The sequence below is a fragment of the Phoca vitulina genome, unplaced genomic scaffold (genome assembly GCF_004348235.1).
Source record: "Phoca vitulina isolate PV1807 unplaced genomic scaffold, GSC_HSeal_1.0 scaffold40, whole genome shotgun sequence".
Classification (NCBI taxonomy): Eukaryota; Metazoa; Chordata; class Mammalia; order Carnivora; family Phocidae; genus Phoca; species Phoca vitulina.
The window spans coordinates 12,397,276-12,412,915 of NW_022589743.1; the positions used below are offsets into that span (position 1 = coordinate 12,397,276).

Below are 15,640 nucleotides of genomic sequence, written 5' to 3' on the forward strand. Positions count from 1 at the left end.
ATCATGACCTGAGCCGAAGGCAGTCGCCCAACCAACTGAGCCACCCAGGCACCCTGTTTGTTCCCTTTTATTTTAATGGCGGCCCTTATAGGTCCTAGAAGTTTCAAGAACCAAATTTAATTTTTCTGTGGAATAAGGGGAGGTGGTTGGGATTGGGGGACTATATTTCCATCAGCATATTATGCTTGTGTTTCTTGCTTTAGATTGTTAAAGTGACCATGGATATCCATTTGAATGAAATGGCCGGAGACATCTTGGTTTTTCTGACTGGTGAGCATTCAGTATCAGGTTTAAAAATTTTACTATTTATATAAGAGCCGAATGTGGCATCACAGTAGTGTTACTTTTGTTGGAAAAACTGGGCTTTAACTCATATTGCCTTAGCTTTGTATGATTATCTGAAAGTTTTAGATATTCTATCTTATTTAAGATATATAAGATAATTCTATACTGCCATAAAAACTGCCAGTCTCATGAGTAAACATATGTAAAACACACTGACCTTTTAGTAAAAAGATATTAAATGGTAAAGTATTAATATTTTATTAGTCTATCTTTTATAGAGCTGTTACCACACCAAACAGTCCTGGATCTGAATGATTAATTCCATTATTTCAAAAGACATCTTACTAATTCATTTCTTCTTTGAGTGGTGGGATGGTACTGTGTGATAGCAGTACATAAGGTGTTGAATCCGTGTCTCCTAGACAGGCCTTTTTTGGAAGTCAAAAATAGATTAAATCCTAAACTAGTGTGATTCTTCAATTAGCAGCATCCTACTAACAGAAATGAGTCATTTTATCGCTCACCTCCTACTCTGCCTTGTACTGATGTCAGAAGTGAGACATTGTAATGGTCTCTGCCTTTTTCAGGTTACTTAAGTATTTTGAAATACACCTAAATGCAGTATCTCCTGGACTAGATTCTTCTATATTAATGATTAACTTTACTGAGTCTTCCTCAAATACTGTGTTAACAAGATGATAGGCTTGAAGATTATAAACATTTTTATTCCTGTAGAGGTTTAAATTCCTTGGAAACTCGTGTTCTATTTTCAATTCTATTGTTGAGATTTGGTACAATTTATGTGTTCATCTTCTTTAGATCAAATGAGATTGAAAATAGCTATTATGCAAAAATAATCCAGAAGACTTCTCTTTTTTTCATTCTTAAATTAATTTTGCTGTTCAGTTGCTGACATTATTTTCCCTCCCTCATTTCAGGTCAGTTTGAAATTGAAAAAAGTTGTGAGTTACTTTTTCAGATGGCAGAGTCTGTTGATTATGATTATGATGTTCAAGATACAACTCTGGATGGTTTGTTAATATTGCCATGTTATGGATCTATGACAACAGGTAATTCCTCACTAGAATAGAAAATTTGACTAATTTTTTAAAAAAAATATTGAATAATCACATATGTACAGAGTAGTATACAGATCCTAAGCGTTTAGGTCAATTAATTTTACGAACAACTCATTTTTATAACCAACACCCAGATCATGAAATAGAACTTTAAGGGAACCAGCATTCCTTGAGAGAAGTGATTTTTTTCTCAAAGTCTTTTCATACTCACTTTTTCAGGAGCCTTGGACCACCCCCCCACCTTGATATTATTTAAGAGTGGGCTGTGTCCTCTCCCAGCAGAACAAAAATATTGTTGGTAATTTTTTGAAATTAGGACTATAATTTCTTGATAGTAGTACCATAAGTCAAACCTAATTTAGTATTGCCAAAGAATTTCTAGAGATCATATACATCCAGGTACATCTGAGACTAAACATAGTGGGTTGTTTTCTTTTGAAGTAGCACACAGTCTGCTTTTCAAGAATGATGCTGTTCTTTTGTAATTTCAAAGAGCAAATGCAAACTCTTATTCTGTTACTTGTTCATAATAAATATTGTTGAATTAGGTTTAGAATTTGTTTAGTAAAACTACTTTATTATGGAATTTGATATGTAAAAAAGGGAAGCTATTTAGAGTTTGATTGTGATTAGCATTAAATGTGTAAAAAACATTTGAATGTTTTGATATATATATATTTTTATGTTTTTATATTTTATATGTATTTTTGTTTTTGTTCAGTAGGTGGTTCTTAATCTTATGTTAACAAAAAAAGTTAGGAATATCTGTTTTGGTAAATAACCATAGACCATGTGCTATTTTAGAAATCTCTTTTGTGATGGTATTAGGCCCTTGCCCTCCATATGGAAATCTATTTTTAGGTTTTTGTATCTTTAAGGGAATTCTTAGGGTCTTTATTAGATATTTAAGGTTTTCATTGTTTTCTGGAGATTTGATCCGCTGGCTCCTTTAAATTTATTTTGTTTACTGCTGAGGTAATTCAAAACTCTATTAGAGTTGCTTTGTTATTAACCATTAACAATATAAATTTTTTTTCTATATAAGTAATTTCATTCTTTCCTTTGTTACTGTCACATTGAAAATAGCATGCTGAGTCTGCTATTGCATCTTGTTTAATGGCCTGAAATACAGTTTTTATACTATTAAAGGTTGTGAATGACCTCCTATTTCTCAAATCTCATGGCTTTTTTTTCATTAGTTTGTATTTTGATTTTGTGATAATAATAAGTCTCCTTGAAATGCTGTCATCTGGGATAATACTTAATTACCTGGTTCTCCTGACCACTCTTTCTCTAAGTGTGCTGCCCTCCCACCCTTCCCAGCCTTTGTTCCTCTCTAAATGTGACTATTTTTTAAGGTTTTATCTTTAGCTTGCTGTTTTCTTAGAGTTCTCTGTTTTGGAGAGGTTGGCTATCTCTAGTTAAGTCTCACTCCTGCATTCTAGAACTCCTGGATCTTCTCACAGGGCTTTCTAGTCTGTGTATCATGTCATCCTAGCTCATTCAGTCCAAATAAGTGACAACTCCTACAGGTTGGTTTTTTTTTTTTTTTGTCTTGTCCAGATCATTCATTCTTCTTTTTCGTTTTTCATTGTCATCATTAGAGTTGGGATCCTCAATTTGCTTTCCTGAGTTGTTAACATAACCTGCTAACCTGTTTTCCCTGATGTAATTTACCATCCTACCTGCAGTGGTAAGCATCATCTTTCAAAAGCACAGCTCTGATTGTATCATTTTCCTGTTGGGTATCTCAGCCATTCCCTATTACCAGTTAAATTAAAATGCTAACTTAATAACTTGGCATTCATTATCCTTCCAGTGTGATTTCAGCCTGGTTTCAGCCTTAATTCCCAGGGTATGAGATTTTCTGTGTTGGCGTGTATGTGTGAATGGTAAAGATATAGAGCTGCCTGTCAGTAGAGCCATTACTGAAGGGTTTTGTTTATTTTAGTTTCCCTTCTGGTTCCAAGGGCACGCTAAGGGCGAGCTACTGGTGATCCATTATGAGCATAATAATATTTATGGGAGCAATTTCTAACAATGGAAAGAGGCATTCAGATGGAGCTGATGAGGTACTGAGTAATGGGTGAGGTGAAGTTGTGAGTGGCAGCTTCCTGGGATCTTAGGCTTTTTTTTTTTTTTTTTTTAAGTCTGGCTAATAGAATATGGCACTTATTTTATTATTGCTACTTCGGGTGGTGGGGAGAAACACTATTAAAATGTTATTTCCTTTATTTCCTATTATGTCTTAGGAACATAAAGCTTGTGCTTGGGAGTGAGGAGAGGGAAGAAGGGTTTCCTGCTTGTAGCCTCTTGTGAGGAGGGTTCAAAAATGACTCAGATCTAGGTTTAGTGAATAAGTGAAGATTATGAGGTGGATATGTTGTATTTGCTTTTATTTCTGGGCTAGCCATGAGGGTGGCTGATTGTTTTAAAGGGACATCTTAAGATACCTCCCTAATTGACAAAAAATTCTCAACTGTCAAATGTGAAGAGGTGCTGTGGTATCCCTTCTATTGCCAAGATTATATGATCCCACTCCCTGGGCTGAACTCTAACCCCCACCCTTTGAGGTGTTTCTCTCAAGCTCAAAGTGTAGGCAGTATTTTTTATTCCATTTCCTTCTACATCTTTTTTGTGACAGCATTTGATATTTCCCTTCACTTGAACTCCTCCTTTTCCCTTTTATTCTCTCCTCTTACTGGCTGAAATCTTGCTGTTTTGTTTCACGAGTGCAACCACCTCGATAAAAACCTTCCCTGATTTCCCACCTCACAACTGACTTTGATCTCTTCTTCGTTTATACGTCTTGTGGCACTGAACACATTCTCCCTTGCGTTATGGTTGCCTCATCTCCTTTCTGAAATTGTGAACTACTTGAGTATTATGTGTTGAAAAAGTCCTGATTAGATGTTTGTTAAAATGAGTTCCAGATTTTTCACTTTCTGCTAGACATTATGTTATATCTTGTATGAAAACGCTAGCTGTGTCTAGAACCTTATTCTTGTTTCCCTCGAACCTTTTTGCTCTTCTGACTTCCCTCTTTTGTTCAAGATTTTGTAATTCTTCAGGTTTACTGAAATATACCTGTTACTTCATAAGCAACAAATATTTGCATGGAATTTGACTATTTTAGTACTATAAGTAATTATCGAAATTCAGTGCTGCTTAGCCTTTTTAGAGGGTGGAATCTGAGATTCTTTTTAAAAGATAATGAAAGCCGTGGTTTCTTTCTCTAGAAGAATGCACATATACCCATAAATATTTTTCTTGCATAATCAGACTTCTTTATTGAACAGATAGAGACTAAGTGATGTTCCTGAGGTCACATGGTAAACCTGCATTTGGTAACTGGTTATCCATTCAGTAGGGGGTGGAAAAAATAGTACATGTGTTTTCAGAATACCTGAAGAAAAGGAAAGGAGCTTTACCTTGGATTAGTGCAAGTTTCTCTCAAGCTCAAAGTGTAGGCAGTATTTTTTTTTACATTTCCTTTTTTATTTCCAGTATTTTAAAAGAGGAAAATTGCACATTTAGATTATTGCATTAATCTAAAAGTAGTTTTATTTCTTTCTTTTTCCTGCAAAACAAAGACATTATCTCACTTTGGCAAGTACCTAGAATTTGGCTATGTCTGTGATAATTTCCTTAAATGTTAAGATTAAAGATGAGGGGGGAATAAGGCTAATGAGCTTCATATAAAAACTTTTACTCTAGGGGCGCCTGGGTGGCTCAGTTGGTTAAGCGACTGCCTTCAGCTCAGGTCATGATCCTGGAGTCCCAGGATCGAGCCCCGCATCGGGCTCCCTGCTCAGCAGGGAGTCTGCTTCTCCTTCTGACCCTCCCCCCCCCATGCTCTCTCTCTCTATCTCATTCTCTCTCTCAAATAAATAAATAAATAAAATCTTTAAAAAAAAAAACTTTACTCTCTCCAAATGGGAAAATTTTTCTTTTGTCTTACAAAGCAGACATAGTTGTAAAGAGTACATAGTTGTAGAGTATGTAGTTGTAAAATATAATCAGAAAAGTAAGAAAGATAATTAAACTTAGATATCACCAACATGGTTAAGTGATAATCACTATTAATATTCTGAGGTGTATTGTTCTAAACTTTTTAAATATATTTAAATATATTTTTAACATAAATATATTTTTATTGTTTAGCTTTTTCTAACAAAAAAATTGCATTTTGTTATATATGTTCTTTAATGTTTTTTCCTTTAGCCTTTTGTAGAAATTTTTAAAGTGTAGAAAAGTACAAAAACAATCCATTTCCCACTGTGCAGAATTAACACACTCTTAGTGTCTTCACATTTTTGCTCCAGTTTTCCTTTAAGAAAAACTATTCAATTAAGGAAAAATGATAACAGTTTCATTATAAAGAATTCAAGCAGTGTCCAAAGTTACAAAGGTAAAAGTAAAGAAATCACCTCAAGTTCCTCCATATAAAAATAACCAGCTCTGTGTGTGTGTGTGTGTGTGTACATATAGAAGGATAAGGAAGTAAACAGGTGGGTTGATAGAAATACTTTTTAAAGTGAGATTATACTATTAGTTGCTTTTTAAAAAAGTATTTAATTTTATGTGAATTTACTTGAAGGAATTGTTAAACGTCAAGTAACTTTCTTTACCACATGAGAATATGATATAAAAGGTTGCTGTCAAGTGTAAAAAGATGAAAAATTTTAAGAAGTTGAAGTTAATCTCTTCTTTTTAGACCATGTGTGATTGGAGATCTTATCTGCTGATTCTCTGATTTGAAAGATAAGGACTTAAATACTTTGACTCTTCTGTATCTTTCCCTTCTGATTTTTGTTAGTTATTTTTACATTGTTTAGATGTTTATCATCAATCCTTTTACCATGGCTTTTCCATTCTTAAGTTACTTTTGGTTAATTTTCAATTGCCTGGGTTTTGTTAACTTTTTTTTTTCCAATAGAAGGGCTCTTGATTGTTACTTTTTGTTTTTACTCTTTTATGTTTGAGAATGTCTCGCTTTTGCCTTTATACTTGAACTATGTCGTGGCTGGGTTTTATGTTCTTGGGTCACACTTTCTTTTCCTTAGAACTTGGTAGATGTTGCCCACTTGTCTTCCGGCACTGAATGTTGCTGTGGAGAAGTCTGAGGCCAGCCTGATTTTTTTTTTCCCTTCCTTGTAAGTGATTTGCTTTTTCTGTCTGCCTGAAAATTTCTTTTTTTTTTTTAAATTTCTCTGATTTTGAAAGTTCAGTAGTTTTAATTAGGATATTTTTTGGTGTTGAGTGTTTTATATTAAAATTTCCTGGAATTTGATGTGCTTTTTTAAAAAATCAACTTTTTGAGGTATAATTTACATACAATAAACTATGCTTGTTTTAAGTGTATAGTTCACTGAATTTTGACAAATGTACATACCCGTGTAATGACCATCACAAACAAGATGAACTTTTATGATGTGTACTTTTGATCTGAAAATTCAGTTATTTCAGGGAAACTCTTTTGTGTTATATCTTTGAATATAATTTTTATATATTTATTGGTTTCTCTACTTCAGGGATACCAATTATTCTTATGTTGGATTGCCTGTCTTCCATATTTTTCAACTTCCTTCTAGTTACTTTTTCAGTTGCATTTACTCATTATTCAAGCCTTTTCTCTGTGTCAGGAATTTGATTTTCAGCTGTGTTACTGAGAATTCTCAAGATATTTTTGACTCACCCAAAAATAACTTCTTGGGGGCAGAGGGGTACAGTTTTAGCCAAGCAGTGTTGTACTTCTTTCTTTTCCTCCGAAACTGTCATCTTTTCCCCTCTTTGATGACAGTTTCTGTTTATTACTTTAAGTTATGTTCTTTTTCTTCTCTTTCTCAGAAATAGTTCTGCTTTGGAATCTTTTTGGGGGACTTTGGGACAAGATATTCTATGAGGAAGTTTCATTGGCCTTAACATATAATGTGTCATATGCATAAATCTAGGAGCGTTACTTCATTATGAGTGTTGAGCGGTCTCTCAGTATCCTTATTTCTTGGTAGACTTTGGACATCTTTTTTGCCTCTTTGCCAATCCCCTGCCCTCCCCATTAATAACATCCTAAGACCTAACTACATATTAATGAAAGTATTCCATTTCCCCTTTCCTTCCTGGAGAGTGAGAATGTGCTTTAGGATATATTTAACTTTTTTTTCAAACCTTTATAAACAAACATAGAACTGATATGTGTTGGAGTGCCTAGCTGGCTCATTCAGAAGAGCATGTGACTCTTGATCTCAGGGTCGTGAGTTTGAGCCTCACATTGGGTTTAGAGATTACTAAAAAATATATATATATATATAAATAAAATTAAACTGGTGTGTGTTTGTACTTGGGGAATATGGTATTAAAGTGTGTGGGTGAAATGGAAATGAAATAAATGTGAGTCTTGTCAAAACAGTTTCAAGACTTTTTAATTGATTATAGTGAACAAAATGGTGAATGAAACTGAAATTTTGCTTGAACTGAACACTTACAAAATTAAGTATTTTTAGAAATGGGTTGATTGAAAAATAGACTTAATTATAGATAAATATGTTCAGAAAGGACATTTTTAATTTATGTAAATTTTTAGGGTAGTGCGGTAGAAAGGATGTTAAATTATTATTTATATAATGCATTTTTTATTTATCAATTCATTGAATTCTATTGAACACTTTCTGTGATCCAGACATTGTTCTAGGTAGTGGGGATATGTCTTGGATAAAAGAAAATCCTTGTTTCATGGAGCTACATTGTAGTAGAACAAGCAGATCATAAATAATGTATAAGCATAATTTGAACTACAAAGTAGTATAAAACTCCTTTGAACCATCTGGAAGAAATGAGCTACCTGAGTCTAATACCTAAAAATAATTCTTAACCAAAGTTAACTATAAATCTAAGAGAAATAGGTCTTTTTGGAATTATTTTTGTATTTACCTCAGAGCTTCTCCACAGATATCTTTTATAAGCTGCCTTTCTGGCACTTTTTTACTTGTGAAATTAATTTCTGAATAATGTGGAAGAATAGCAACATTACTCAACTTGGTTTCAAATTTGTCTGTCTGTAAATCTTAGCCAGTCACTTGACCTCTCTGGGATTTAGTTTTCTCATTTATAAAATGAGATGGTTGGCTTAGTTCCATGATTTTAAAACTGCTTATCTGTGCCATTCCTTTTCTCCCTTATAATGGTTTAACTTTGGTCTGTTATATATACTGGGAATACATGGATCTTTGTAAGATTTTATTTAGGAACAGGTTTTGTACTTTATTATTTCAAAACAGGTTTTGTTAAGATTTTCTCGACTACTGAAAAGAAAACAATTTTGAGATTGCTCAATTAGAAAAGATGAATTTTCTAAACAAATATGGGCATATCTTATGGAAAACAAATACAGCCAGGCATTTAATTTTTTTTTCTTCTTAAGGTATATATGTACTTACTGTTCTATTGTATAATGTACAATTGTAAATACATGTAACAGCTTAAAAAAGATGTTATGAAACATACAAATAAAAATGCTAATAATTTCTTTTCATACCCCCAATAGATTGACTTGTATACTCACTCACTGGAATGATCACTCCTAAGTTTTGTTGATTATTGAAGTAGAGTGATCCACCCAAACAATCCTTTGCTTTGAAGTTCCTTGATCTCTGTATACTTACACACTCTATAAGTGATCTTTTCCTTCATCCCACTTAAGCCACCCATTCAGAAGCTTCCATCCTAGACTTTGTCATTACCATCATTTCTGGTCTCAGTTTTAAACATCTTTCTGTTTTTGCCAGATACTCTACTGTTTGTAATTCAACAATTTTCGGAATGCACTGACACTTGTCTTTCATCAGCCTTCACTTCTTTCACCCATACCATAATAATTTCCTTGCAAACGTTCTCTTTTTTTTTTTTTTTTAAGATTTTATTTATTTATTTGACAGAGAGACAGCGAGAGAGGGAACACAAGCAGGGGGAGTGGGAGAGGGAGAAGCAGGCTTCCTGGCAAGGAGGGAGCCTGATGCGGGGCTCCATCCCAGGACCTTAGGATCATGACCTGAGCCGAAGGCAGACACTTAACGACTAAGCCACCCAGGCGCCCCTGCAAACATTCTTAACTCTCTTGTCTTATTTTGTGCTTAACCTGGCAGGAGAGCAAGTCTGGCCAAATCTGTCTTACTAATTTTACACCCAGGCCTGGGAAGAGCCAGGAACCCAGAAATACTCTCTTATCAACTTTCATGGCTAATTCATTATTTTCTTTTTAGACTTTCCTTCATGTACATTAACCACTTCCCTATGGTTCACAAGTTCATTTTTCTTCTTTGCAAGAGACTAGCCTAATCAAATAGAGTATCTCTTGGACCTTATTCCAAATTCCAGGAGATTGCCCTAGCTTGGGGGAGATGTTTATCTTTGGTCCCATAAACTATGGTTGGAGGAACAAGGTACTATAGTACAAGCATTGTTGCTGGGGTTCACTCTTGAGACTGTGTGGATAGGGGAAATAAATATGATGTTACTTGCTTAGAGAGGTAGCCATCAGAAATATACCCCAAAGGGTGAAAACCACTTAGCTAGTCAATCTTTAAGGTAGAGAGAGGTCCTTAATGTGTAGTCCATGGATGGACTGCAGTGAGTCCCTGAAAACCCTGAAATTGTTTGAAGTGTGTGTGCACATGTGTGTATACGTGTGTGTATACATATGTGCCTTTTAATGGAGAAGAGGGCCACAGCTTTTAAATACTCTCAAAGGGAGCTATGACCTACATAAAGGACTCTGCTCTAGGGTTTATTTTAGCAATAATAATCTGTGATTTAATGGATCTAGAAATGTTAGCAGTAAAAGGTGAGGCAAAGATAAGTTTTGCTCTTTTGAATTCAAGATAATTAAAGAGGTGAAGGAAGCATAACTTTTAATGAAAAGAAGTAAGTTTTTCAAAAGTGGAGTTTGGCAAATGCATGTTGTAAATTAACATTTTCTCTTTACGGGTATTTTAGATCAACAGAGAAGAATATTTTTGCCACCTCCACCTGGAATTAGAAAATGTGTCATATCCACCAATATTTCTGCAACATCTTTGACAATAGATGGAATCAGGTACAACTTTTAAAGTTTCTTTTAAAGTCAAGGAAGCCACTTAGGTTTGAGTTTGCTCCTCTGTGCCCTCCACTAATTTCCTTCTCACCTACTTGTAATCACTTACTATTTTTTATAATTATTGTTTGCCATGATTAGGAAATGGAGTAGGAGGTACACATAGTATTCCTGATCATACTTTTTAACTACTTGTATTTGGCAATTTGTAGCTTTCTCTTCCCAAACTTAAGATTATGTGTAATGCTTCGTGGGTTTCATTATTCATTATTCATTGAATAGAAAGCCAAAGCTGTTTTTCTGTACTCATTATCACCATATACCTAAGATGATATGATAATTCCCTTCTCATCTGGCACCTCCACTTGGTGGGGTTGTATGTCCCAGTGTTTAGCTGAAGGTACTGTTTCTCACTTTTCACCTTTTTGTGAAATGAACTATGATGTGAGTCTCTTTTTTGATGTAATCAATGATGCCATCAATTTTTGGGTAAATGTAGTGGAGAAACACTGGGAAATTTTAAGTCTAGACTGATGGTTAATGTGAAGTTCTTTTAGTGTATTGAACCACAGCCCTTTTGGATATTTATCTTTTATCCAATATATTTTATGTCCTTAATTATAAAAGTCTATCTGTTTGCCACAGGAAGGCTGTACCTGAATCTCAAAGATCCTATATCTTTCTTTTGGGTAAAATGATCACCCAGATCTAAGAGGAAGTTTAATTTCCTTTGCTTTTCTCCTTTACTTTAAAAATAATTATTTCACTAAGGACTTTGACTTCTTTGGAGTAAGTTTACCTCTGTAATTTTTTGTTTCCAGCAAAGCTAAAATCATTAAGTATTGTGTTTTGGAATGTTCCCTTAGTGAATGGTAGACTTATTACTATTCCTAACTTATTTACCTGACTTGTTCTCTGTTTAGTTGACTTAAATGGTGTTGTTAAAGGCTACCTGGAATTAGATTCTAAGCCTATTAGAGTGGTCTAGAGGTGACTTTCAAGTTTGTTTTTTTTTGGGAAGAAATTCACATAATGTAAAATTAACATTTAAAAGTGAACAAGTAGTATTTAGTACATTTACAGTGTTGTACAAACACTAACACTACCTCTGTCTACTTCTAAAACATTTTTATTACCCCAAAATAAAGCCCTATACCCTTTAAGCAGTTACTCCCCAGGCCCCCTTCCATTCCAGCCTTTGTCAACCACCAGCCTATTTTCTGTTTTTATGGAGATCCTATTCTGGATATTTCATATAAATGGTCAAACAATGTGTAAACTTTTGTGTCTGGCTTCTCTCACTTATCATGCTTTCAAGGTTCATCCACATTGTAGCATGTGTCAACACATCATTCATTTTTATGGCTGAATAATATTCTATTATATGTATATGCCATAATTTGTTTATCCATTTATCCCTTAATGGTTAATGGACATTTAGGTTATTTCTACCTTTTGGCTCTTAATGAATAGTGCTTCTATAAAAATATGTCTATAGGTATTGGCTGAGTTCTTGTTTCAGTTCTTTTGCGGTATATGCTTAAGAATGCAATTTCTGGGTCATGTGATAATTCTGTGTTTAACATTTAGAGGAACCTTCAAACCATTTTGCACATTGGCTTAACCATGTTACATTTCCATTAGTGATGTACAGGGGTTCTCATTTCTTGACTTTCAAGTTTTACGTTTAATATAAAAGTCATCATGTAGTTGTTCGTTTGGTAGAAAAGGAGAATCCAAAGTGGTTAAAAATCAACGAGTCTTATTTTCTAGAAGCTTAACTGGTTTTCATTCTTCTTAGATATGTGGTAGATGGTGGCTTTGTGAAGCAGTTAAATCACAATCCAAGATTAGGGTTGGACATCCTGGAGGTGGTTCCAATTTCAAAGTAAGTCTCTATGCCAAGCTTTTTTGTTCAAAGAACAGTTTGTTAGGTCATTTTTAACTGGTTTGGGGGTATGATGTTAGCTACTTAGAAAACTTCCAGTACATTTTGGGGCCTTCTGGTTTTTTTTCTTCTAAAGGAGTGAGGCGTTACAGCGAAGCGGCCGAGCTGGCAGGACTTCCTCAGGAAAATGCTTTCGGATCTATAGTAAAGAGTTTTGGAACCAGTGTATGCCTGACCATGTGATCCCTGAGATTAAGAGAACTAGTTTGACATCTGTAGTTCTGACCTTAAAGTGCCTTGCCATACACGATGTTATAAGGTACGTAGACAATCTGAAAAAAGAAAAATTTGTTAGGATGGAGCCAGGTTATTCCTCAGAATTCTTTTGAAGTATTTGACTCCTACATCCCCCTCATTTCGAGGTTTAGCTAAACCCAAATAAAAGGCTTCTTTGCAGTGCTTTCCTGTGATTTGATTCCTTGCTCCTATTTTAACCTTGGCATATGGGGTACTTCATGCTGATGTTTATTTGGATCATTCAGTGGCCACTGCTTATCTGTAATGAAAGGTACATAATGACCCTTATTCCAATCAGAAAGTGGTTTTCTGGTAGCATCTTTTGTATGACTAACATTGTAGCAAGTACTGTGAGAGATAGAGTAATACTCTCTGGTAGTATTTTGCTTTCACTAAACTTAAGTTATATTAGAGAAACAAGATTCAGACACATGAAAGAAAGAATGGGACAACTGTTAAGTTACTCAAATGTTAAACTATATAATTAATTGGCATAGGATAGAATATTGTTGTAGGGGTTGAAATTTCATATTATACATGTTAGAGGAAGTAATGAAGGAAAATACTGTTCTTGGTCTTAATTTTAGGCTAAATTGTCTGCAAATGTGAAAGGGTCAGGAACCTTGGGAGAAGGTGACCGTGCATTCTTTAAATTCATAAGGGAAATAATTACTAGGTATATCCAAATATGTCTTGTATACTCTTGGAAAGCCAATTAAAATATTTTTTGGATAGTTTAAAACTAGAGATTTTCTAAATGAGAATATAGATCTTAGAAAGAGGAAAGCGTATAATTATGAATGATACCAATGAGAAAAAAAAGTCATTTAAAGAAATCAAAATGGCTAAACAGAAAGCTTTCAGATGAACCCAGATTTTAAAATAATATTCATAATATGATTTTTGTGAGTAATATATAATTATAAAGCAACATATAATCAAGAATAAATATGTATTAGAAAAATAGGAATAATATTAAGAGTGGCATATAATGAAGAATATATATTAGAAAAGTAGGAATAATAATTACTTAATATCATCTGCACTGAGTTATTTTTCCATCTTAAGTTTTAAGACTTAGAATGTACTAAAAGTCTCCAAAATGCTAGAGACAAAAAAAAAAAAAAAAGATTTCTCTCTCTCTCTCTCTCTTTTTAGGATTTTATTTTTAAGTAATCTGTATACCCATTGTGGGGCTTGAACTCAAACCCCGAAATCAAGAGTCACATGTTCCACCAACTGAACCAGCTGGGTGTCCCTTTCCTCTTTTTATTTTTTTTTCCCTCTCTCTTTTTAATATGTGTGTAGAATAAGGGGAAATAGAGCCAGTATTAACTTGCAGATTTGGGGTTATCTAAGAGAAATTATGCAGAACAGCTTGCCAGAAAATTGTGAGAAATACAAATGTTTTGACTTCTTCATTTAGGAAAAGGGCAGAATCTGGAAACAACTGCCCAGTGTGCTTCAAATTGATCTTCAGCAAATTCTAGCAGAGTTTATTAGAAAAATAGTTTTAGAGAATTTAATGGTGATTTATAGTAATCCATATGAATCAAAATGGTTCACAAAGAATATGTCATAATAAACCATTTCCTTTTTAGTTTGAAGACAGGACTGTCCACATAACGGGTGCACCATAAGAATTTATTGAATGATAACCTAATATCTCTTGTTTTCTACACAGTACATGATAAGTTTATATCTATCTATTTATTATGTATCTATTATATCTGTCTTACTCATCTTTGTGAATAAGGTGACAGTACTGCTGAATATAGTTGCCAAATAGCCAAATCCAGAGTGTATTGATTAATTGCTTAGCATAGCCCAGATGGAGGTTTTGCTGATTGTATGCTGAACTTTGCTCTTTCCTCATGAGCATTGTCAATGAAAATATTAAAGATATTGAAGTCATGGTTATAGATTGCTGGAAAATGTCTTGGTATCTAATCAGTAGATGATTAAAACTGGAGGATTTAGAGTGATTTTTTTTTTTTTTAAGATTTTATTTATTTGAGAGAGAGAATGAGAGAGAGAGCATGAGAGGGAGGAGGGTCAGAGGGAGAAGCAGACTCCCTGCTGAGCAGGGAGCCTGATGCGGGACTCGATCCTGGGACTCTAGGATCATGACCTGAGCCGAAGGCAGTTGCTTAACCAACTGAGCCACCCAGGCGCCCTTTAGAATGATCTTAATAGGCAAAAATCAACAAGGCAAAAGTCTGAAAGATTACATCTTATATCCTTTGTTTTGGTTATACATTAAGGAGATACACATGGAAAAGATCTGAAATTATCAGATCACCACAACTTAGTATGAGCTTGCAATTTTTATTCTGTTTAGAAAATAAAAAATTCCTACTGGCATAGACTTTAGTTATGTTAATAGACTGCAATGTCCAAATGACTGGAATTATAGCATTCCTGTTCTGTGTTGGTCACTCTACATGTGGAGTTCATTTATGAGTATCATCACATTTTATGAGGATTTTGACAAGCTAGCGTGTTTCTAAAAGATGGTAATCAGGTATGATGGGTCTTTTAGAAAGCAAATAATACAAGCAGTGCTTGCAAATTTGGTAATTGGTATAATCAAGGGAGAAAGGTAGTTTTTACAAATCTGAAAGGGCACCCATGTAGAAGAGGAAGCTGACTCGTTTGGTATTGCTCTAGGACAGGGGTCGAAAACTATGGTCCAGGCTCACTGGCTGTTTTTGTAAATAAAATTTTATTGGAACACAGCCATGCATATTCATTCATGTATGGTTGCTTTTGCTACAACAGCAGAGTTGAATAATTGTGACAGAGACCATATGGCCTACAAAACCTAAAATATTTACTATCTGGCCTTTTACAGAAAATGTTTGCCGACTCTTGCTCTAGAAGATACCAGGACTTGTTGGTACAAGTTGTAGGAAAACTGACTATAGAACAGTCTGCGAGATTTTTGTTTATTTGTTTTTAAATAGAGCTGTGAATCCTGGAATGGACTTTTATGTAAGGTAT

The 15,640-nt window shown here is 34.3% G+C and overlaps 1 protein-coding gene across 1 annotated transcript in view; it reads left to right on the forward strand.

Annotated features, from left to right (window-relative positions):
• The window catches only part of DHX40 (DEAH-box helicase 40), a 47,468-nt gene that overhangs the window by 5,219 nt on the left and 26,609 nt on the right, over positions 1-15,640 (forward strand). Inside the window, exons 6-10 of the mRNA XM_032428832.1 lie at positions 204-270; positions 1,224-1,355; positions 10,356-10,455; positions 12,254-12,340; positions 12,477-12,659. Of these exons, the coding sequence (XP_032284723.1) occupies positions 204-270; positions 1,224-1,355; positions 10,356-10,455; positions 12,254-12,340; positions 12,477-12,659 (569 nt within the window). The remainder of the gene's footprint in view (positions 1-203; positions 271-1,223; positions 1,356-10,355; positions 10,456-12,253; positions 12,341-12,476; positions 12,660-15,640) is intronic.